Raw genomic sequence first — 24,592 nt, 5'->3', positions numbered from 1 at the left:
CCCAGCGAGTCTGCTCTGTTCAGCGCGCGGCGGAGAGGAGCAGTGCTTTCAGTTAAAAACAGATATTATGATGCTTCTCTAATTTTGCATGCAAGTATGATATAGCCGAAATCACAGCACAGCTATGGTCATTATCTTATGTGTATTTGATTTCATCAGATGACGGCTCGATTATCAGGATTTTTGTGCAATTAACATCTTGGAAGGGAGGAGAGCTGGTTATGTAGTCTTAAGGGTCGCGTTTCAGTCACTATTTCATATTCATTCCGTTGTCTGACAACAGAAACAGTAAAACATTTAAATGAAAACAGTTTTATTGAGAATTTAGCTGTATCAAAATACAGTATGTGGGCACAGAGAGGCAAACAAATCTAATAATAAATAATAAATGTACATTTTGCATGTTCAGAAGAAGTGAGCTGCCCTGTCATGCAAAAATGTAAACAGGTTTGTGTAAGTAAATTGCTCAGTGCATAGAAAGAGAAGTAATGGGAACCTGGAATTTCTTTTTTCATGTGTCTAATAGACATGAACAAGTTATTTGAAAAACATCTATGACCTTTGAAACACGTCTAGTCTTCATGCTCTATGTCGACTGTGGCTTCACTAATAATAAACATATATTGCATAAAGCATCCATATTTGTCCATGCCCATGTTAGAGTATTAAAAACTTGAAAAGTATTAATTTAAGGTACATTTAGAACAAATAAAAATGTGTGATTAAGTTGTGATTAATCATGAGTTAACTCATGACAATCAAGCAATTAATCGTGATTAAATATTTTAATCAATTGACAGCCCTAAATTATACTTTACATTAAACTGTAAAATTGCAGTACTGATATAATATTTATGGCTGTAACATTAAAAACACAGGGAACTCTTAAAGCTTCTCTTTAAAATGACTGATTTTAATTTTAAGGGGTTTTTAAATATTTTGAATTTTTTTTTTTTAGAAAAAAAACAAACCAATGTGCACACATATACTGTATAACTGTCAGTACCAGGTTTAAAAGCTTCAGTCGGTTCATGATAACATTCCTGTATCATGCTGCAACCAACTCAATATGAAGCAGAAATGCTTTGATGAACACTATAATCTATAGTCATGCCTGCATATGTTCATAAGGACCCTAAAGGGGCCAGTGAGAGATGCTGAGCTGTGCTGCTGCATGGCATTAAAACATCTTGCAGCATGTGCTCTCTGGCACTCTCAGGCAAGCAAGCAGACTCACCGGCATACAAAATGAGCCCTTCATACCAAAGAGATGTGAAAGAGGGCAAAGAACAAAAAGAATAATTGAGTTTACATACAGGAAATAAACATATAAAAGAAACTGTACAAGGACTGAACATTTTAGAAACAGTGTGCTCTTTACTTAGTACATGCAATACTGCAAATAATTTTTTGTAGCTAAAAATAAAAGCTTCTGTCATCATTAATTCACCTGTATGGAACAAACAATTAGACATTTTGAAGAATCTTCACACAGGTGATTTCCAGGTGATTTAATGAGCAACAGTCACTAGAATACCTGTGAAAAGTCTCTTTCTCAAAATGATAAACATTCTTTTTTTCCAGTAATGACAAACTTTTAAACCGAGTCAGAACTGCATAGGTGCAGTGAAGTATCTAGGAAGATTTGAGGGTCCTTACCATCAACATTGTCCGGCCTGAAGGTAATTTTGATGCTGAATGCATGGTAGGCGTTTTTGATAGTGTGGAGTGTGAGGTATGAGAGTGGCTCCTGGGTAAAATAGGGCATCACTCTCTCTGGAAGACCATATGAACATGAATGAATGTTAGAGAGACAAGTAGAACGTCTCAGAAACTCTTCAGAATAACAAATAGCTCATGAAAAACATGTCTTGGTGGTGGTGGTAGCATAATAGTTAAGGATGTTTCCCAATCTCCACACTGTAAGACATCCAAAAATCAGCATTTCATAAGCCACTTTGGATAAAAATATCTGCTTAATGACATTTAACCAGATCCTGTGTAGACCATCCAGATGAAATCAGTGCTCTCATCACAAAGCCACAATTACAGACAAGCAGCATTGTGACTAAAGACTTACTCTGGAAAAAATACGTAAGTACAGACAGAACGGACTTGCATACAGACCATGAACAACGAGTCTGGTGAAGGCCTCAACTTTTCCTTGCTTGTTAGCAGCCGTACACACATACGTTCCTGCATCTGTGTGTGTGACACCAGGGACTGTCAGGACATGGCCATCCTGTCTGCACTTAGGGGGCAAATCATTCTCCTCCTGAAAGAAGTGCACACATGGGCTTAACAATCTCTTTTTGAAGTGAACAGAACCATATTTAGTACTCTACACACCAAAAATATATGGTATAATAGGATTTTGGTGTTTTGAATTAGGTCAAATTTACCCAGGAAATATAAAGGTTACCTTTGACCATGTGATGGTTGGGACTGGGTATCCAGATGCAATGCATGGCAAGACCGCATCAGAGCCAACAGTTACTTCTTTTGACTCAGGCTGTGCAGAAATCTGAGGCAAGGCTACAAAGTGCTTTGGATTCAGGATTCAGCTTGCCATTTTTATGGTATCACATAATACAAATAAAAACCAATGGCAAAAGAAGCATCATAAACATCCTGGATATAATCATGTACTCACACTGGATATTAAGGACCACCTGGTTATACTCCGAGCCAACATTATTAGTGGCTGTGCAGCGGTACTGTCCTGAATCAGATTCGACCACGTGATCAATCCTCAGGAGGTTCCCGCTTATTTTCACATGACTGGGAAGAGAGCCTCCCACTTTACTCCAGCGCACCACGGGCTCAGGGTCACCGATCGCGTGGCACTCAAACTCCACTGAGTTGCCCACCATCACCGTCTGTACTGATGTGCGCACGTTGATCATCACTTTGGGTAGAGCTGTGAAGACAAAGAGCACAAAGACATTGGTTTTAAAGTTTAGTAACCCAAGATTTGGAAACATATTGGATATCATAACGGACCTTGAATGGTGAGTTTGCCACTGTCCTGAGCCTGTCCAAACAGACTTGTAGCTCTGCAGGTATAGATTCCCTCATTGCTTTGCTCAAGGTTCTCAATTCTGCACAAATATTATAAATAAAGGACACAACATAATTCAAAACATTAGGGTATTTTATTGCAAAAAATACTAGATATCTCAAAGAAAATATTATTTAACAAAATGAACAAATTAAGGGAAACAAATAAATACATCAAAAACTGCATACAATTTTGTTATAATCAGCTGAACTGATCATTTATAAACAATTTACTGTAGTAAAATATTTTTGATGTTGTGCACTACCCTGTTAAAAAAACTGACATTGCAAAAATAATAAATATAAAAAAATTAATATTCCTTAAAATTTGCATTATTTTCTCACTTTTTACACAATTTGTAGTGTTATCAGCAATCTTGACCATTCAAATAAATTCCATTACTGTAAGTTTGTGGAAGAAAAATATTTGTATTCAAGTTACGGGGAAAATACACTAGAGTTTTTTAATAAAAATTAATACTTTTAATTTAGCAAGGACATATTAATTGATTGAAAGGTAACGGTAAAGAATTTTTAATTGCTACAAACAAAATCCTATTTAGAACTAAATGCTGTTCTTATGAACTTTGAAATGTATCACACTTTCCGCAAACATCACAACTGTTTTCAATAAGAAATGTTTATTGAGAATAAAATCAGAGTATTATGATTTCAGAAGAATCATGTGATGCTGAAGACTGGAATAATTGGTGTTTTGCCATCACAGGAATAAATTGCATTTTGAAATATGTGAAATAGACATGTTATTTTAAATTGTAATTTTATTTCACAATATTAGTCTTTTACTCTATTTTTGATTAAATAAATACAGCCTGGGTGAGCATAAGAGACTTCTTTCAAAAACATTTTGAACAATAGTGCAGCACAAACCAACATTTGGTGGCAGATTAGTCAACCCCTTCTGAATCGTATAGATCTGGAACCTTGTTACCCACTCTGGTGTTTTTAAATCTGATCAATTTTGCTTAATTCTGATATTTATTATTTATTTATACCTTCATGGTTTTTAAGGCGCTTTATAAATGTTTGATTGATTGATTGATTGTCAGTGTTGATATTCGATGAGACTCACCTGAGCACTCCGTCTTTAATGTGATGATTTGGTGGAAGAACTCCCCCCTCCTTCAGCCATTCAATCTCAACGTGAGACCCTCCTTTAGCAGCACAGGTAAACTCCACAGCGCTGCCCAGAGCCTTCACTTCCACCTGTGGGGACACTTTCACTGACAGGGGTGCTGCAGGACACAGAGGTCAGAGGTCAAGCTGAATGCTAGTTAGAATTAATCTGATGATCACTTTGTGAGTTTGAAGGAATGCATGATGCATGCATGAAACTGAACTGTCAGTACTCACATCGGACAGAGACTCTGGCCAGCACTTCACTCTTTCCAACCTTGTTGCTGGAAACACACTTGTACGTCCCAGCATCGCTCTCCTTGGCCAGGTTGATCTGGAGGTCTCCTCCTTGCTGCTGAGCAGTAGGAGGCAAGCTGCCATTGACCTTAGTCCACTCAAAACGCAGGGGCGGAGTGCCATGGGCCAGGCACTGCAGTCGGATTACTTCACCCACTCGCACGGACACGTCATCGGGCAAGGAAGTGGCATAGGGTGGGGCTGCTCCAACCAAAGAAATGTCAGTTAGAGGATGTTGGATAATTACCACTGGCTCATGTTAGAGAGCTCTTCAACAACAGGAAAATATGCTTCACACTTCTTGGAGGAATTAAGACAAAAGCTACAATGTTCAAATGTAAAAATATATTTAAAAAAAAAATTTTTGATCTAAAATGTATTAATATCTTATGAAAACTTATGAATTTATGACATTCGGATATTTAGATTTGTTTTCTGGCAAACAAAAATACTGAATAAAAAATTAAATGAAAATAAATATACTAAAAATACTGATTATAAAAAACTTTTTTTTTTTTTGCAATGTATGCGTGTATAATAATTTTGTAATAAATATCTAGATGTCAGACATGATTGTTCAAAAAGGATGTATGATAAATGTATTTCAAAATATATTTTCTAAAGTCATAATGTTATAAACAATTTTGCTTCAAGTACATTTATTTGATTTGGGGGACATTTTCTTCTGGAAAACAAAGTAAAATATAATTAATAAAACTATTTTTGAAGTGTAAAATGAACATGCATCAGATAGACAAGGATGAAAAATAATCAGCTTAAACTCACTGTCTACTTCCAGCATGATGGTGACTTCACTGGTGCCCATGTGGTTGGTGGCGTTGCAGACATATTGACCAGAGTCCTGACGGCCCACATTAGGTAAGACCAAGCTGTTGTCAACAATCTTGTGTCTCCAAGGGAGAGAAGACCGTTCTTTAGACCACGTGATGGTGGGCTTTGGGAATCCTTTAGGTAAGATACAAAAGCTTTAAGGCACATATTTTCTGCTAGCATTTTCACCTATTGTGTTTTAACAGTCATAACTGTCAACCGCTGCTTACTGTTGCACCTACCATGGGCATCGCAATGAAGTGTTGCAGTTGAACTCTCTACCACGACTATCATAGGCTCACGTACGCTGGCACGGGGAACAGTGGGCACCTGAGGCCCTCCTTCAACAAACACCTCTATTCGAGTTTCAGTTGTGCCCTGGTTGTTCTGTGCAGTGCACACATATGTTCCACTGTCTTCCGGCCGTGCAACTAAGATCTGAAAATAGAATGAAACACACTTTGATTAACATATAGAGGCAAACGACTGTGAAATCAACAACGGCTCGACTTCAAACGGCCCATAACCTGCATGATAGCACTGGAATCGGCAGGCACGGGGCTGCTCAGCATCGTCTTGCGGTTGTTGTCTAGTCTGTGCCATCTGACAGAGGGTCTTGGCTCTCCAGCGGCCTGGCATTCGAGATTGATGGGATCACCGACCCTGATTCGCATCGGTCCTGCAGGGGTCACTACAGCCTTAGGAGATTCTAAGAATGAAATCAGACAAAACTATAAGAATAGGCTTCTAAGATGGAGCAACAAAAGTATCTGAACATAAATGTTCAGAAAAACTGAAACCAAAAATGGTGTGCACCAAGTGGAATATTATTAATGATTGTTTCTGAACTGGTTTACCTCTCACAATGAGTGAAGCTATGCTGTGGGTCATTCCGAACAGGTTGCTGGCCACACAGCGATAGGTGCCCTGGTTTTTGGCTTGGGCATTGGTAATAGTCATGAGTGAATTGTCAGCACCAATCTTTACATTATCTACAGAACAAATTAAAAGAAGCAAAATTATTTCTATTCAGGCATCATATTAATTGATGACTGACATGAAAGTGAATTGCAGCAGTGTACCTGGCAGAGGTAGGTTGTTGGTGGGTTTCCACTCTAAGCGCACCGGATCGGCTCCGCCGTGGACCCTGCACCTGAAGCTTGCTGACTCACCCTGCTTCACTGCTGCGCTGTGTGGCTCAATGGAGATAATGGGGCTCTGGAGACCTACTCCACAATCAGTCCACCAAATACAGTGGGCAAATGTTGAGCAAACACATTAAACAAGACTTAGGCTAAAAGTGCCATTGAAAGTGGCAAAAATATTTCACACATTTAAAATGTGGAGGACAAATCTGCCTATGTAGTGCAGTATTCAAATTTTTGATCTAGTTATGGGTTTAGTGCTTCTTTAGATAAAGTAGTGAATTCTTCTTGTCATTTTAATTCTGTATTTGCTATCTCAGTCATTTTTAGTCTTTTTTAGCCCTGTTCATTCATTTTTCCCCTTATACCATCTTTTGTTTTGCTAATGTATGACATCCCCCATGAGAAACAATAACTGTCCCAATAGGGTTTAAGATGAAAGAAAAACTGTCCTAAAAACATAGAATGTGAAGAAAACACTCCCAAAAACAACAGAAGAGAGCTGTATGATTTAACATTTCAGTGATTCAGTTAAGTATCTGATATAAAATGGACACCATTATGGAGAACAAAAATATCATCAAATATGAAATATCATCAAATTAATTCTTGGGACACAGCAAGAGATGAAGGGCTTGGAAAATAAGTCATGAAAAACCAAAATATGAAGATAGATGACATTTGACAACATTATGAAACAGCCTCTGCCTACATAATAGCATGTTTCTCATCAATCTAGGGGACTTACGGGAGGAGCTGGATATCACAGACACAGACACAGAAGCCCGACGGGGCAATGGGCCGTCCTCCACCTGACAGATATATTCTCCATTGTCATCTACCGAGGCCTGCAGGATCCGCAGCTGAGTTCCCAAAACCTTGAGTCAAATGCACATGCAAGCACACATATGGTTCATATATTTAACACTCAGCTCAAAGATCTATCATACATACTTCACGTAAATCAAATACGCTTCATAGTGGACTGAGATAAAACCTGATGATTGGATGACAGCAGGCCGCCTTCCCTGCTCCATTTGACAGATGCTGGAGAGGTTCCTGGGACGATGCAATTGAGATCTAGAGTCTCTCCCTCCATTACAGAAGCAATAGAGGGCTGGATGGTGACTCCAGAGGGGATGATTTCTCCTGATCACAGTGACAGAACAATATTACTATTATATCCTAAAAATACTAGTCTAAAATGAATGGACTTGCCTCACCTCTTCTGACAAAGACCTCAATTTGAGCTTCTGAGGAACCAACAGTGTTGGTTCCAACACAGAGATATGTGCCTGAATCAGACGACCTGCTATTGGGTACGAGGAGAGTGCCAATGTCAGTGCGCTCCATGCGGGCCTGAGGAAGATATGGATGTATGGATATTTGAGGTACATTTTTAGTTATTTTATATGGAATTTAAGACATTATTGCTGCGATAATTTTCTGTAAATCTGCATTGAAATAATGTAAATGGTAAAAAGTGCTAAATAAATAAATTGGCATGATTTTTTGTGAACATTAAGTGAGTTTGGTCAATAGGAACAGCAATAAACATAACAGCATTAATAATAGAAGACAATTTAACACCCAATACTTACCTTGACAAAACTTACATTAAACAAAACAGTTTAAAAAAATACATTAATATACAGTAATACCTGCAAATAAATTAAGTAAAAACTGTTTAGCATTTTAGTCATTTATGAAGTGATTTTTGTTATGAGGCTATCACTGTGTCCTAACCAAGACTAGTATGATGTGACGCAATTAAATTGTTCATAAACACAGCCAATCAGAACAATTCTTTCACTTTCTCGCACCTGCAATGCACTGTAGCTGAAGACTGCAAAACACATACCTCATATTTTCATGACTTCAGCAATAATTTAACATATTTGTTTTTTTCACGGAAGTTGTTATATCTATTATATACTTGACTTTATTATTGTCCTAGTCATTTACCTATAGTGGATAATAAATCAGAAGTCGAACAAATTCACAGAAAATACTTTTGTGTCATCTTGCCTAACCAATTAGGTTTAACAAATTCAGCCTAGACAAAGCATAATGGGAGTGAAGCCTCCATTAGTTGTACCCTTTGAAACTCTTCATTCTGAAGGGCCCTTTGAAGTGGCCAGTTTTGAACAATAACATTTGAAAACCCTTCAATATGGTTTTCACTCCAAAGTGCCCTCTGGGGCAGATTTATCCCATTTGGAATATCCTCCTCCTTGTTTGATGATTAATATACATGAGGAGTGCTACTTGTATCCAAAAATTAGAAGCTTGAGATGGCAGACACAATCCAAATGCCTCACAAAATGTAAAGGCAATGTTTGCGGTGGCTTATTGCACCCAGCTACACTTTTAGACTTAAGACTTTTTGTGTTGTATCTGGTTTAGACACATTTTATGCCTCATAACAGATTGTTATTAATCATTGGTGTTACATTTATGGTGCTACAGGTCTATATTAGCAGATGATTAACCTGCAATTACCTGTAATTGATTAATGGCATTGGTGACAGTGATTATTTCACATGACGAGACATATAGTGACAGTGGACAGTTAAAGCAGCTAGTGGCTATACAACAAAACATCTAAATCCTACATCTAGAGACATCCAGGTCTGTAAATCAACCTTCAAATGTAAACATATTTATAATTTCTTAGTTTTATAAGATGATGCAGATTCATGAATGTGATTAGCACAATTATGTTGTCAATTTTTCAACACATATGCAAAGACGCTCTAAAACTGTAAGTTACATCTGTAGTGTACTCGCTGCAAAAGAAAACACGACTGTATTCCGAAGGGAGGGGTGATATTTTTTATCCAGGAGTAAAGCTGCTTAACTATGATCTAGTGAAGCGTGGCGGCAGTAGAGCCGGGATGGGGCAGGCTTGGTTGAATGAGTGTCTGAAACCATTCACAAATTTTCAAAGCGGCCCGTTTGCTAGAGCACACAGAATTTCTGCATGGCCGCACGGCAGACCAGAGCTCACCCTGGGAAAAGCTGACACAATGCAGCGATGCTCTCAGGCAGAACAAACCAGTCCACAAAAACACAAGGTACGCAAGACACCAAAGCCCTCCAGCGGCATGGGACGGGTCGTCCATGTCTCATATCTCGAATAACCCAAATCTAACAGTGCAAAAACATGTACAGTGGAGTTCAAAAGAAATGGGTCCACTGCTTCTGTTTGGCTTTCTATTTTGCCATTTTTCTAATTTAAATACATTTATATCAGCATAACAATTTGAGTCCGAAGTTCAATTGTAAAATGCAAATGAATTTCAGTATTTGGTTTGTACAGCCTTTGCTTTAAAGAAATAGTTTACCCAAAAACGAACATTTGCTGAAAATTTACTCACCTGTAGGCCATTCAATACATGGATGACTTGCTCACTAATGGATTCTCTGCAGTGAATGGGTGTCGACATTAAATCGTTGGTTCTAGCCAAAATATGTGTCTATAACCCATAATAATGCTTCCTTTAGTTAAAAAGTCCTTCCCCTCCTGTCCCTCTCACATCAAAATCCACTGACATGTTTGTCAAAATATTAGAACTGTTTTCGCTTGTAATCGGTGCTTGATCTGTGCATATTTCACTCCTGATTCAGACAAGACAACTTCTCACTGGAGAAAGCAACATTATGGGGATAGAGGTTTCATATTTCAGGCGGGAGCAATGGTTTCAAGTCAAAAATGTCTTGATGGATTTATTACAGTCATGCAACTTGTGGATTACTTATATTACTTGTGGATTATTGTGAAGTTTTTATCAACTGTTTGGAATCTCACTGTGACGGCACCCATTCACTGCAGAGGATCCATTGGTGAACAGGTAATGTAATGCTATATTTCTCCAAATCTGTTCCGATAAAGAAACAAACTCATCTACATCTGAGGGTGAGTAAATTCTCAGCAAATTTAAATTTTTTGGGTGAACAATCTAGAATTTTGCACCACACTGTACATACTCTTTGATAACTAAAACCATCACACCTGTTTACCAGTGCAGACTTGAACCAAGCAAACTAAATACTGTTTGTACTCGCATAAATAATCTACAATGCTTTATTTGGCTAAAAATCTAATGGATGTCACGTGAATGATTAAATGAATCATGCATTTAGTTCACATAGATTTTGGTGAGGGTGAGAGAAGCGAGACAGGTGGGATGGGACGCGTGAGACAGACATCAGACAGATGGACAGACCTGTAGCTCCTCAATACGTCTCTGTAACACATCGAGACTGTTGCTTTTAAACTGATGGAAACCGTGAGAAGGAATTGCCTGAACAAACACGAAGACACGGGATGAAACAGAAAGAAAAACTCAAAAGGAGGCAAAAACAAGGCAAAATATGACCAATGGCACAACCCTGATTGAGTAACAGGATGAATGACAAAAGGAGAAACTGGCTTCTCACCTGTGGCGGCAGTGAACCACCTCTCTTCTTCCATGTGAGGGCAGGAGTGGGACTGCCAACGGCCCTGCAGTACAACCGTAAAGTCTCACCCTCGTGAATTTCCACCCGCGGAGGGCTCACTTGTACGTTGGGTAGACCGTGAGGTTGACTTGTACCTGAAACATCAGTTATAAAGTAAAGGAGAACTCACTTGTCAGCTTCATGAGCTTGTTCTACTGTAAATCTTGAAGCATTCTGGTGTCGGACATGTACTTTGAACGTGAAGAACTCCTCGGGCTGTGTGCTCGCCATGTGTGTTCAGAGCCTTGCAGATGTACTCGCCCTCATCCGAGCGATCCACAGATTGGATGGTCAGCATCCCGTTACGAATGACAGCTTTTGAACTGATTCGTTTCCCAGGACCTCCTGACAAACACCGTATCATAAGAGAATTCCAGGAGTTAGGAAGGAATAGTTGGTATTATGTGGGAATACCTAACTGCATGACCATATTGAAAACTCAATATCTTCATCAACAAACAATGCTTTCCATGATTTCAAGGTAGGACATATTCTTCAATCCACACCCTTGTTGGTCCAGCAACAACATTCTTATCTACCAATCAGATTTTGAGGATTGGGCAAAGGAAACGAAAAAGGGTTAGGCTTCATCTCAGTTTTTCTGGCCTCCTTGTGAAAAAGAAGTGTTCTTGATTGTATTCAGTGAGCTCTTGTAGTGTACTTCAAATCTTAAAAGTATACTTTAAAAAAACTGAACTTGCAGGTATATCAAATAAAAGGTCACTTAAGTGCATTTAAAGTACACTTTCATGTTTCTTAACACACTTAAATACGTCTTAAGTACATCTTAAATCATTACATTTTAAGAATCTTTTGTTGTGGTTTAAAGAAGTACACTTATTCCGTTGTGTTGACTAACAAAATAAAGCATATGTACAGTATTTAATTTATCATTTTAACTGTCAAGTGTTACAATATTAAATAAAAAGTAATAACAAATTGCACTTTCACAGCAACTTAACGCACTTTAACCATACTTCAATGTAATTATGAAATTACACAAAGATATGTTTAAGTCCTACTTACAGTAAGTGGGTCAAAAAAGTTAATCAATTTGCATTTAATATAAATATTACACTATAAACATTTTCATTTAACTGCAACTAAGTGTCTGAAAACACTGTATACTCTTATATAATGTATACTCTGTATACTCAGTATATTCTTTTAAATTATATTATTTTCATAAGTATGCTGATTCCTAGTAAAACAGTAATATTTAAAATACATTTATTTCATACTAAGTATAATTCAAATCTATTAATGTTTACTGATATATCACTCAAGACTTACTGATATAAAAATTATAATTAAACTTTATTTGGAGTACTATTTGCACACAATGCACATTTCTTAATATTAAGCCTAAAATGTGTTTTAATGTCACTATTGATGAGGATTGTATGATGTTTGAATAATATCGCTCTTTAAATACAAGATATTTAAAGTGTACATAAAGTATACTTGCAATATTTCTGCTTTAGCAAACTTCAGTATATCTTTAGTTGGACTTCAGCACTACTTCTGTAAAATTAAAGTGCATTAAGTACAAAATTAGTTGTTCCAATTTAAGTATACCAGTTTAGTATACCAAAAGTACAATTGCAGGGTATTTTTATTAAGTACATTAATATGTAAATGTATTTGTATATACTTAGCATGAAATAAATGTATTTCAAATACATTTTACTATATTTATTTTCCACTAGGGAAGTGTATTTCTTTTTCACAAGGGTTGCTCTAGGGCCAACATAAGATCACACGTCATAGAAGTCCTACTTGGCATAATCATAGTAACCACAAATAAATATATGAATTTATATTCTCAAACGTAGATTGGCTCACCTATCCATTCCACAGCAGGGGTGGGGTTGCCGGTCACTGTGCAGCGGAACTCTGCCCGCTGGCCCTGTTGGACTGTCAGCACAGGTGGATTTACTGTGGCCACTGGCTGGGCCCCTTCAGTTGCTACAGTGAGGTAGAAACCAGTTAATCACAGACAGGAGTAGAGCACTTCAAACTGAAGTACCAGTCATTACAGATAATGCCTATTCAGAACAGACCTTACCCTCTCTCAATGACGGAAGGGGTCAAGAACATTTTCAGTGAAATTAATTTCTCATTCATGGTCTAAATGTCATGCTAATTAATTGATCATGTTTTTTCACATTTATCTTGCTGTGTGGTCTCTATCATAAGCACTACAAATACAAAAAGGCAAATGGACGGAAAACTCTGAAAACAGCTCTACATTTGGGAAAGGTCTGTTTGTGAGAGTGTTTATGAAGTGATAGTGGTGTGACAGCATATGCAGTGTGTGTCTGGCTGCCAGAAATGATGGTCAAATCATGTCTCTTGGCAGCCAGCTTGAGGAGATGAGAAGTGGCAGATGGGGCTTGGCAGGGCGAGGCCCTCACTGCTGTCTGTGCCAACTCGGCTGGACGCCGAGCCCTCGATCTATAGGGATTCCAGGGCAGCAGAGCAAAAGAAAGCTTTCTTTCACCAACTGGGGTGGACTACTGGTCTGTGTAAGCTCTGTGTTAAGCTCCGGTCTGCTTCTCAGTGACTGAACAGTGCTCATTTAGCTGCCTTGGCATTTAAGCGTTACTTTTTCCATGATGGGCTCATGGACAGAGTTCTTATTTTGGTCCATAACTCACAAAAGTACTTTTTTGTGCATGCATTTTGAGATCTATCTATCCACCCATATAACTGTCTACATATCTATCCATCCACCCAACCATCTAGCTGTCTACACCTCTATCTCTCTGTCTATACACCCAAACATATAGCGGTTTACTCACCCCTTTATTCGTCCACTCATCTATCTACCCACCTATCTACACCATCTACCTGCTCAACTATTCATTTGTCTACCCACCCATCTATCTACCCAACTATCTGTTTACCCAATCTTCTCCATCCACTCATGTCTATCTACCTAACCTTTTGTATTTTCACCCAACCATCTAGCTGTCTACCCACCAATCTTTTTTTCCTAACTCATCTGTCTACCCAGATACCTCTAACTATATAACCATCAAATCTATCTATCTATGCATCTATTCATTCACCCAACCATCCAGCTGTCTACACATCTATCGATCCAAACTATAACTGTCTACCCAATCCTACCTGTCTACTCATTTATCCATCTATCTACCCACCCATCACTGCCTATACCATCTACCTGCTCAACCATTCATTTGTCTACCCACCCATCTATTTTCAACTTTTCCATCCACCCAACCATCTGTTTACCCAATCTTCTCCATTTAACCACATTTTTGTCTATACATCTCAACATCTACCCACCCACCTATTTTCAACTCATCCATCTACCCACCCATCTTTGTCTATATCATCTACTGTATTGTATATAACCACCCATCTATCGTCTACATAGCCATCCATTCATCTAGCTGTCTACACATCAGCCCAACCACATAACTGTCTACTCACCCCTTTTTCAACTCATCTAACCAATCCTAGCCGTCTACTCATTTATCATCTACCCACCCATCTCTGTATATACCATCTATCTATCCACTCCACCTTATCCATCTATTTAATTACCCAATCTTATCCATGTCCATGTCTATCTACCCAACCTTCTATCTATACATCTCCATATCTATCTACCCACCAATCTTTCACCTCATTCATCCATCTATATAATCACCTACTGTATCTGTCTCCATATCTATCAGTCCACCCAACCATCTGTCTACCCATGTATGCATGTCTACACATCTACTGACCCAACCATATAACTCTACCCAACCATCTATTTTTCAACTTATCCATCTCATCTACCAACGCACCTTTCTGCCCACCCAACCATCTACTCATCTATTTACCCACTTCTCTCTATCTACACATCTATACACCCGTCTATCCACTCATCTATTTTTCAATTCATCTACCCAACCCTATCAATCTACTTATTCATAAGACTATCTATCCACCCACCTATCTGTGCACCCCCTAAACTATCCACACCCTTAGTCACCTATTCATCAACTTATCTATTTACCCTCCCAAATTCTGTCTATGCATATACCCATAAATGCATTTATCTATTCACCTACTCTATCATCTAACCACTTACCTATCTACCATTTCTCTACCAATCTGTCTACTTACCTACTTGCTCATATATCCTGTCTACCTAACCATCTATTAATCTACCCATCCATCGATCACCATAAATCAAGTAAATTCATACTAAAGTGAAACCATCTTTTAAATAGCGTCTATAAAATTGGAGAGAGCTTAATTCAGTGTGCTGGACATGTATGCATGTGATGTGATGACCATTATAAATGAGGTGCAGTATGATCTTTGAAGAATAATGAATGTTATTTGATATCTGATATACGTCAACATAGTCTTGCATATCAAAAGCATGATACTGGGCTTATGAAATGTGTGGGGGACCCCTCTCTGTTAGGTAGCAAGTGTGATTGCTGGTGGTTTGGACACATATAACAGCATGCACCTTGAAGAACAACATGCAAAAAGAATTAACCTTACCAATCTCATACAGAACTGGTGTTGAGCACCAAATAATCTGTTACAGACAAATTACTAATAAAATAAGAATCATACAAGACACTTTAGCAACAGAGAGAAGTCCCCAAATGTGTATGCATGCAGCTTCACTGTTTCAATGGACCCATATGAGTTTTGAAATCTGAGCCATATCAAGTAATGCTTCTGCGTACAACTCAAAAACGTATGTACACTATGTGAGCAAAATGTGGTCATAAACAGGATTAACATTAAAAGAATAAATATGTATAACACTCTGGTGGTCGCTAAGCTATTTTTGTAATTTTTGCACCATGCTCGTAGTTTGGTTGTACCTTGGCACTACTTGAGATGGTAAAAGCATGCAGGGTGTGAAGGTTGCATGCGTGAAAGGAACAGGTCCTTCCAGGCCTGGAGGGAGAGAACCATGTGGACTTACGCTTTCTATGTCCTTCAAACATCTCATAGGCTGTGTAAAACATCTGTGACTGAGAAGCCTCTGTGAATGATGGACAGGCAGATACTGTCAAGAGAGTCTCCAGAAGGTTCTGTGAGAGTGGCGCACTGGTGCCTCCAAGTATTTCAATGTGATTTAAAGCATATGCCACTCAACTTAGAGACTTCATGACTTTTGAGCTCCAGATCGAGTGAGCAACAACTTGCATTTCTTTGTTGCAATGCTGCTCTAAAATTATACTTTAATAGGTGGGGACTAAATTATCTCTAGATAAGTTTAGGCAAGGTTACATTTTATATTTCCATGAAAGTAAATAATTTTTTAACAGGTAGCTTTACAAACATCTCAAAATGCGAGTTTATATCTTATATCGCATTGTATATTATCAATGCGATATAGTGTCAAATTTTAAATCATGTTTCAAAACTAAAAAAAATAAATAAAAAATAAAAAAGTCTCAAATATGATATGATGCATATGATTTCTTTTTACCTTTTATATCTGGACTTTTGACTGAGATATATAGCACATAAATCTTATTTGTACAAGGAAGCTTCTCATTGGCTTTTTAGTAAGGCAAATGAAGTTATTCCCAATTACACAATTATGCTCCAGTATCATTGATTTACAGCACTTGTCATGTTAGATTGTAGTCAATGGTGGAAAAGTTCATGAAGAATAGATGCTGTAAAAAGGCAAGCAATAGGGGGCATTGAGATTTCCTACTGAAAAATCAATGCACATTTAGAAGACATTTTAAAATGAGTGTAAGGTAAGCACACTGTCTGTGTAATTAAAAGAGGGGTGGAGGAAACAGCACTCAGATGAAATCAAAGCATGCAGGTTAGTATCAAAACACAACACATGTAAAAGCTTTACCTCGGTATAAACATTCATATTGTATTTTCTTTGAATACAGCTTGTGATTGAGAAAAGTCTATCTTAGGATTTCAGTTTCATTCCACAGAGCAAAAGTGTTTTACCTGTTATTATTTTAATATGTTCACCATTTAAAGAATAATTTGTACATACATTTCACAGTTTAGACAAATCAAATACAATGGAATCATAATGTAAAAAAAAAAAAAATCATCTTTTCTCAAGATACAGCACCATTTCAAAATGTACAAAATTAAATATTGCTTTAATTACTAAAATAACTAAATATACCTAACATGCTTGATTAAAAAGAAAATAAAAAAAGAAAAAGTTATAAAGCACCATTCTAGTGTAAAACATACGTAATGAAAAAGAACAAAAACAATGCAAAAACACAAATGCATGAAAAATGTTTGAAAGCTGTTATAACATAAACATGAAACCTTAAAGTCAACATAAACATAATTTCTCTTACAGTACTCACTGTGTTTGTAAATGTAAACCAAAGCTATTTTTTACAGTAGTTTGTCAAACCAGTCAAAATAAATATGGAATTAAGTTCTAAGCAATAACTACAGTACACATCTCTGTCGGCAACATTTGAAAGGCATTATCTATGAAATGTCTCTGATTACTACTAAATATAACTGAGTTTACAAAACCTGTAAAGAAACGGTTGCATTTGAAATGCTGAAAAATAATATATATCATAAAAAAAATCTCACTGCCTAAACCACTGGCAGTTTCCAATCCATTTAGATGACCAAAAAGAGAGAAGAAATAGAAACAATTTGAAATGGAAAATATGACACTCATGGAAAAAGTCAACATTCAAACTACTGCACTATTAATAGCACCATTTTCAAATACAAAATTGAAGAACATTTCCATGACAAAACAGAGGTGGAATCACATCTCGGAGTCGGGAACGGGATTGTGCCTGCAGTCCTTTTGGCTGACGAGTCCCAGTATTTATGACACCTCCCTACCTTAAACCACCTATCCCCAAAAGACCACCTCAGGAGGGAAATGACAGTAAACATGCCCCAGAAATTAAGACACAAATCCCCCACTAGTAAGAAGACTGACACAGAACCACCACCATGACAACACCCAATTACAACAGCCGCTGATTTCACTGACCGCTACTAAGAACACTATGCATGGATGTAATGCATATTAGACTGAAGGTTAGTAAAATGACTAGCCCTTATTCATTAAACACAAGCCAAACAAATGTCTCTGCAAATTACACATGAATCCATTTTATGTAATTTAATGTGATCATTTGTGTAAAATATTTTACACATTTTTTGCTCAATGTTAGTGTACAAATTACAATTTCTGTGTAAATCGAAAATGTATCACTGAATTTAATACAATTTACATAAAAATGGATCTTATGAACAATTTGCACAGAATTTGTTTTGCTCATGTTTCATTGTGCAATTGCATAATATTCTGAACCAAAAACCAACTGCTATTGAGAAAACATTTATACCAAATGTTTAATGTGATTAAATTACCGTCAGTCTTCATGGGAGTCTGTTTTGTACGCCTGCTTTGATGTGTGATTCACATAACAAAATTAGCATCATGGGAATTTATGAGAAGCCCTTAATTTTAAGTTTCTAATATTCGTGACCCAAAATCAGCTTTTTGCTTAGGATTGTAGCTCGCAACACCCTTTGTGAGCATGAGAAAAAAAATCATGAATTTGTATTAAGAAAAAAGATATATATTTCAGGTGCTGGATTAGATTTGATTGAAAAAGCATTTTCTGAGATTTAGTTATTGAGTACAAAGTTTTGCTTTTCATTCACAAGCTGTATCAATTTGTCTGGCGTAAAGATTTTACACTGGCAACACGAGAAGCCTTTTAAGTTTGTGCAAGTGGGAAAAAAACAAACTCAGGAAGTAATCAAAAAGCACTTTTTTTTTGATTAATGCGATAAGTTAAACAAAACGAAGAGTTAGCCATGCCGTTGTCCATAAGACAAAGCAGAAAAGGCAGTGAAGAAAAGGAAAGAGACATGCAACTTGAGAAAGACAGAAAACTAAAAGGCAGGGAGGTTCAGAGGATGTGGTGCCAATCACAAACCTGTGACATAGAGTCTGGCTGTGCCCTCGTCCATGCCAAGCATATTGGAGCCTGTGCAAACATAGATGCCTGCGTCCTCAGGCTGCGCGTTATGAATGGTCAGGATTCCATTGAAATCCATGGCCCGGTTAGGCAGCTTGCCGTTGCCTTTGCGGGTCCAAACCAGGGTGTACGCTGGCAGCTACGAGAGAAGCACATGTCCTCAAATATATTCACTTACAGACATTCATATTCACAGCCAAATCCTGCTCGCTCTCTCTCTCTGTCCCATCTGTTTGGAAATCAGGGAGGCTAAGATTATGTCTGTGATAGATGTGTGCGCAGATGACATTCATACCTTGCTTTTGGCTGTGCAGATGAAGCTCACTGTAGATCCCACCGCCACACTCTGTAGTTTGGGCTCCTCGATAAAGACTTCAATAGGTTTGGATGGTAAGGCTGGTGAGGAAAAAGTGGTATGTCAATTAAGAAAGAAAAATATTTTGTACCTTGACCAGTGTGTCCCAAAAAAAGCAAAATTAATAAACAAATAAGTTTAAATTATATAATATTCTAAACTAAAATATAAATATTACAAATATAATTAAAAAAAAAAAAAAATTAAGTTTGGGAACACTGAATTAACTCAATATCATCAAATTCATGCTTGGTTCATCAAATGTATACATACTTGAACACTTCACATTATCCAAATTCACAAATATGTTCTTAAATGAGCAATCCCAACCAGGTTTTTGTTCTACTGTAAATGCATCTTAAGGGTAAAACAAAAACAACCTTTAAAAGCTAATTTAAAAAATGTTGTGCTGTCATACATGTAATCAGTGTAAAGTGAAAGACTAGAATAATGTGCATATTGTGTTTTTTATGGTAATAAAAAAAAAAAAACACCTTACTTGTAACAACAATTTCTGCTTTGCTTCTATTGGAGCTGCGCTGGTCTTGGCAGGTGCAGATGTAGACGCCAGCATCACTGGGCTGCACACTGGGAAAATGCAGCTCCTCTCCTGCGATGTGGTAAGAAACGGTTTCCCATGCTTATGAACTCACATACTATCACTTGTGCTGTTATATATGCTACAAAATGTTCTGAACTTTGTCTTTTGAACATTTATCAAAGATACCTGCAAAAAGCTATCAAAAAGTTTTTCGGCATTGATAATAAATATATTTCTTGAGCAGCCAATCATATTAGAATGATTTCTGAATGATCATGAAGGCTGGAGTGATGGCTGCTGAAAATTCAAAATTGCCATCACAGAAATAAATTACATTTTAAAACAGATTCAAATAGAAGAAGTTATTTTAAATTGTAAAAATATTTCTGTTTTTATTGTATTTTGGGCTTGGTTGCAATGTATTATGATACTTGCTTCTCCACAAAGTAGATATGCAATATGAAGTATTTAATTCTGTTTTTGGTGCTTGATTTCTTCAGGGGATTCATCTGTGATGTCTTGAGATATCCTGTACTAGTCATCTGAACCTGCTTGTAGGAATGTGGGCAGTACCTTGTCTGCGTCTCTCTGCTGTGCTGGAGATTGGGCGTCCATCCTCACGGGACCACTGGAAATAGTGTGGTGGATATCCAGTCACCTGGCACCTGAGAGTGACTGAAAGTCCCTGCGCCACCTGAACCCTTTCTGGATATACCTTCACCACTAGAGATGCAGCAACTGATGACAGACAAACACACTCTATTAGAATTCGTCTAATAGAAATGCCCATAAATGTGCCTCAACCTTTTGTCTTGAGATCCCATTAAAGCAACTGAAGATTTGAAACAGGAAGTTGGGGCATCCCTTTTTTTATTTGCTAACGGTTTCCAAAGTGGTATTGTGGGTATGTGTCTGTTCATATGCATAATTTATTAAACATGCAAAGAGTTCACTAGCAAATAGATGCTTAGACATCCAAGCAAAATGACTTTGGCTGAAAATCACAAGCCTCCAATTTTGATTTCATGAGGGTCATTAAAAGTAGTAGTAATTGAACAGATACCACTACGGCAGGGGATTCTCGCTTGTGGATTTCCATCATATCCAGGCGCACAGCTATGGAGAAAGAGGAGCAACGCATTAAACATTGTAGTGATAATAATAGCATCTAATTAAATTCCATTGTAAAAGCACAGGAAGGGTGAGCATACCGGTCACAATACTGGCCGGTGTAGCCGGGCTGACAGGCAGTACACTGGTAGCCTCCGTTACCCAGACTTTCACAGGTACGAGAGAACCTGCACATAATATGACTATTAAAAACCTTGCTGCAAGTGAGGCAAATATTGTGAAAGCAGGAGCTGGCAGGGTCAGGTAAGGTTTACAGGGGTAGGATAAGACTAACTGGTTGTTGGGGTCAGTGCCGGGGCAGGCACATGCTTGGCAGTCCTCAGGGGTTCCAGCAGTTGGATCTCCAAAGAAGCCATCAGCACACTGTTCACACAGCTCACCCCTGGTGTTGTGCTGGCAGTTCTAAGGATCAAAAAGATACCACATGTGGTATGGATTAGTTTTATAAGCATGGGTAAAGGCAATATATATATTTATATATTGATTTTAGTTTAGTTTATAATATTTACTCAATTTATAATATACATTTTTTGATAATTTTGGATGAACTGCAACTATATTATTTTGTTTCTCTCTTCCATCTACACTTGACACTTTAACACTTGCACTCTGTTCCATTTCTATTTTATCTACTTGCTTTCTTTTTATTTATTTAAAAAAACTTGACCCTTTAACACTAGTGTTCTTTATTCTTTTCTATTCTATCTACTTGTTTTCTTTTTATTTATTATAAAAAATGACCCTCTAACACTAGCATTCGCTTTTTCTATCTAATTGTTTTCTTTTTATTTTATATATATATATATATATATATATATATATATATATATATATATATATATATATATATATAAAGTGCTGTCAATGGATTAAAAAATTAACTAATTAATCGCACATTTTTCTGAAATTAATCGCGATTAATGCCCCCTAACAATGAAGTTTTTAAATATACTTTTATATTGCAATAATTTCACATTCAAACCTCAAATTAATGTACAAACAACAAAGACAGTATATTTTTTTATATTTGTTTAATGGCATCTTTTTTTGATGACTGAAGGCCAGTATCACTGATACCAATACTGATTTCTCTATAAAATATAGCTATAAAAGTTATCTTTTCCTCCTTTTTTTTCCCCTTGTCCTTTGATGAACAGACATCACAGCAGCTGGTTATTAGGTTATTTTGGCTGTTATTTCTTTAAGAGCTGTCGCTGCTGAACATGACGCAGATCTGACACGCATCGTATTTTCTCTCAACTCTCATCACCTTTTCTGACACACTTCAGGTCCTAAAGTCTCTATTAATGAGCAGACGAGTTCAATCAGGTGTGTTAGATGAGGGAGACAGTGCTGGGCTGCTCCAGGAAAGTTTTGAAAACCATTTTAGAGACATGTTCTTAAATGTGACTCATATAAAATATATTACATGCACGCAGCCACGCACAGTTTTAAGGCAGCTTTAATCGCCTTTTTGGTAACATCATGATTTAACTGACCACAACATTGCATGCTCGTAGTTTATTTTGCACTTTGATATGAAATGATCAGTGATGGGAATAACGGCGTTATAAATAAACGGCGTTATTTTTTTCAGTAACGAGTAATCAAACGAATTACTGTTTCCCCCGTTACAACGCCGTTACCATTACTGACAATAAAATGTGTTACTATATTATATTATTAGAATTACATTTTTCAGTTCATCTGAATGGATGCGCAGTGTAGCTGTATTTGACGTACTATAAACTCTAGTGTGAAGCGCACAACTCGCCGTCACTTTCTCTCACATACACGCACGCAAACAAAGATACAGAGCAAGAGAGTCTTTCATAACATGCAGAATTGACGCGCTACATGTAAACGATATTCTTTGTTGTATTTTCCTGTCAAAATAATGGAGCTCCTTTGGAATTCTTCAGCTTTTAAGAACTGCCGGTTTCTCTGGAAGTGGGCGGAACTAATGCGCAACCTACAATCTCTTTGGCTGGCGCAGGCGCTCACCTATTATCATCACTGTTTTAATTTCAGCAAATCAATTCGAGCGAACGCAGACAACGTGATTAATATTCATGAACCCAGCAGCTCATTAATCCTTATGCGTTTTATATTGATGACAAATATGCATTCATCCTTGGTTATTCTAATTACTAAAGTTATATCATCATATAATATTAAATTGTCATAATATTATATTATAATGCTTGACTGACTGATACTAAGTGTCAGTAGATAAATAGTGTAGATTAATGTACAATGTTTTATAATAATAATAATTTATTCTTTTTAGTGTCCATTTCATTAATTTAACATATTTAATATTGGGGGCACCCAAAGTTATTTGACATTTGAACATTTTTTTAAAAAGTAATGCAATAGTTACTTTCCCTGGTAATTAGTTACTTTTATAATGATGTAACTCAGTTACTAACTCAGTTACTATTTGTGAGAAGTAACTAGTAACTATAACTAATTACTTTTTTAAAGTAAAAATTATTGCTCTTTTGCTGGTTTTGATTGCTTCTATTGTCCTCATTTGTAAGTCGCTTTGGATAAAAGCATATGCTACATGACTAAATGTAAATATAATGTAAATGTATAAATATAATATTATACGGACATATATTTGATATACTGTACTGTTCATATTGAAGAGAGAGCAACTCTCTTTTATGAATGGGATTGTGTTAATGCCTTAAAGCATTCTGGGACACACTTCTGTTAAAAAACTACTGGTAAAGCTTCATACCGTGCAGATGCCAGTCTCTGGGTGACAGGAGTCTGAGTGGCCGTTACAGTCACACGGCTCACAGTGGCCAAGATACAAGCCTCCTCCTGTGCGAGAGTATCCAGGAGCGCAGTCCTACAGAATACAGAGACAGCGAACACATGTCTGGATTGAGTAATACTGTCATCGTCATCACTCTAGCATGGAATCAAGCCTTTACTACGATTCATCCAGCTGTTCACAGAGCAAAGCTGCATTGTTCCTACCTGGCAGGACAGACCACGGTAACCAGGAGGACACTGGCACTGCTCCACCTCCAAAGCCTGGGCCAGGCCAGTGTACTTGGGCACAGCGATATCCATGCGGACCCCCGAAATACTGGATGAGCGCATCTCTGTGTGATACGAGGCACGGATCAAGATGTCATCGAGGTCTGCGAGTACCATCATCAGGTGTTCCCGGGTTGCCGGCATGCCATCGGGACGCTGCCAGTGTTCCTACAAACAAGAAATCACCCATGTCATGCTAAACCACATGTCTTGCTTCAATATTAATGACGGTATGGATGAACAGGTTCTCACCTCTCTGAAAACAATCTCAAACTCCTGTGACTCTTGGGCTCCATGCCCTCTTCTCCATGGTTGGCGTGCCACCAGTGTGATGTCATTACCCTGTAGAAATAGTGGCAAACAATAGTGGTCAAACCTTAAAAGAAAACCTATATATAACATACTCACAACATCTGCTATCACACTCACAATAATCTGAACATCAGCATCTTCTATTAGAGAACCTCTGGGTCCTGGCACATAGGAGATGGTATATTTCAGCTTTCCACCATATGCGCCAACC

The 24,592-nt window shown here is 37.4% G+C and overlaps 1 protein-coding gene across 18 annotated transcripts in view; it reads right to left on the bottom strand.

The window, feature by feature from the left end:
• The window catches only part of hspg2 (heparan sulfate proteoglycan 2), a 112,634-nt gene that overhangs the window by 13,884 nt on the left and 74,158 nt on the right, over window positions 1–24,592 (bottom strand). For 11 of the 18 annotated variants that reach the window (XM_058762890.1, XM_058762895.1, XM_058762902.1 and 8 more), the window contains 32 exons: window positions 24,499–24,591; window positions 24,322–24,411; window positions 24,007–24,237; window positions 23,762–23,875; window positions 21,287–21,414; window positions 21,093–21,179; window positions 20,945–20,997; window positions 20,455–20,619; window positions 19,840–19,950; window positions 19,281–19,381; window positions 18,944–19,124; window positions 15,946–16,005; window positions 12,819–12,941; window positions 11,166–11,318; window positions 10,914–11,068; window positions 10,700–10,777; window positions 7,694–7,829; window positions 7,468–7,619; window positions 7,219–7,348; window positions 6,408–6,551; window positions 6,183–6,317; window positions 5,853–6,034; window positions 5,568–5,763; window positions 5,281–5,460; window positions 4,435–4,695; window positions 4,154–4,316; window positions 3,004–3,101; window positions 2,654–2,920; window positions 2,423–2,535; window positions 2,128–2,275; window positions 1,660–1,776; window positions 1,238–1,255 (listed from right to left, as the gene is read on the bottom strand). In XM_058762890.1, the coding sequence (XP_058618873.1) occupies window positions 1,238–1,255; window positions 1,660–1,776; window positions 2,128–2,275; window positions 2,423–2,535; window positions 2,654–2,920; window positions 3,004–3,101; window positions 4,154–4,316; window positions 4,435–4,695; window positions 5,281–5,460; window positions 5,568–5,763; window positions 5,853–6,034; window positions 6,183–6,317; window positions 6,408–6,551; window positions 7,219–7,348; window positions 7,468–7,619; window positions 7,694–7,829; window positions 10,700–10,777; window positions 10,914–11,068; window positions 11,166–11,318; window positions 12,819–12,941; window positions 15,946–16,005; window positions 18,944–19,124; window positions 19,281–19,381; window positions 19,840–19,950; window positions 20,455–20,619; window positions 20,945–20,997; window positions 21,093–21,179; window positions 21,287–21,414; window positions 23,762–23,875; window positions 24,007–24,237; window positions 24,322–24,411; window positions 24,499–24,591 (4,363 nt within the window). The remainder of the gene's footprint in view (window positions 1–1,237; window positions 1,256–1,659; window positions 1,777–2,127; window positions 2,276–2,422; window positions 2,536–2,653; window positions 2,921–3,003; window positions 3,102–4,153; window positions 4,317–4,434; window positions 4,696–5,280; window positions 5,461–5,567; window positions 5,764–5,852; window positions 6,035–6,182; window positions 6,318–6,407; window positions 6,552–7,218; window positions 7,349–7,467; window positions 7,620–7,693; window positions 7,830–10,699; window positions 10,778–10,913; window positions 11,069–11,165; window positions 11,319–12,818; window positions 12,942–15,945; window positions 16,006–18,943; window positions 19,125–19,280; window positions 19,382–19,839; window positions 19,951–20,454; window positions 20,620–20,944; window positions 20,998–21,092; window positions 21,180–21,286; window positions 21,415–23,761; window positions 23,876–24,006; window positions 24,238–24,321; window positions 24,412–24,498; window position 24,592) is intronic. The other 7 variants (XM_058762906.1, XM_058762891.1, XM_058762899.1 and 4 more) reach the window with 4 other exon arrangements.

This window comes from Onychostoma macrolepis, chromosome 23 (assembly GCF_012432095.1).
Source record: "Onychostoma macrolepis isolate SWU-2019 chromosome 23, ASM1243209v1, whole genome shotgun sequence".
Classification (NCBI taxonomy): domain Eukaryota; kingdom Metazoa; phylum Chordata; class Actinopteri; order Cypriniformes; family Cyprinidae; genus Onychostoma; species Onychostoma macrolepis.
This window is presented reverse-complemented; position numbering and strand designations above follow the sequence as displayed.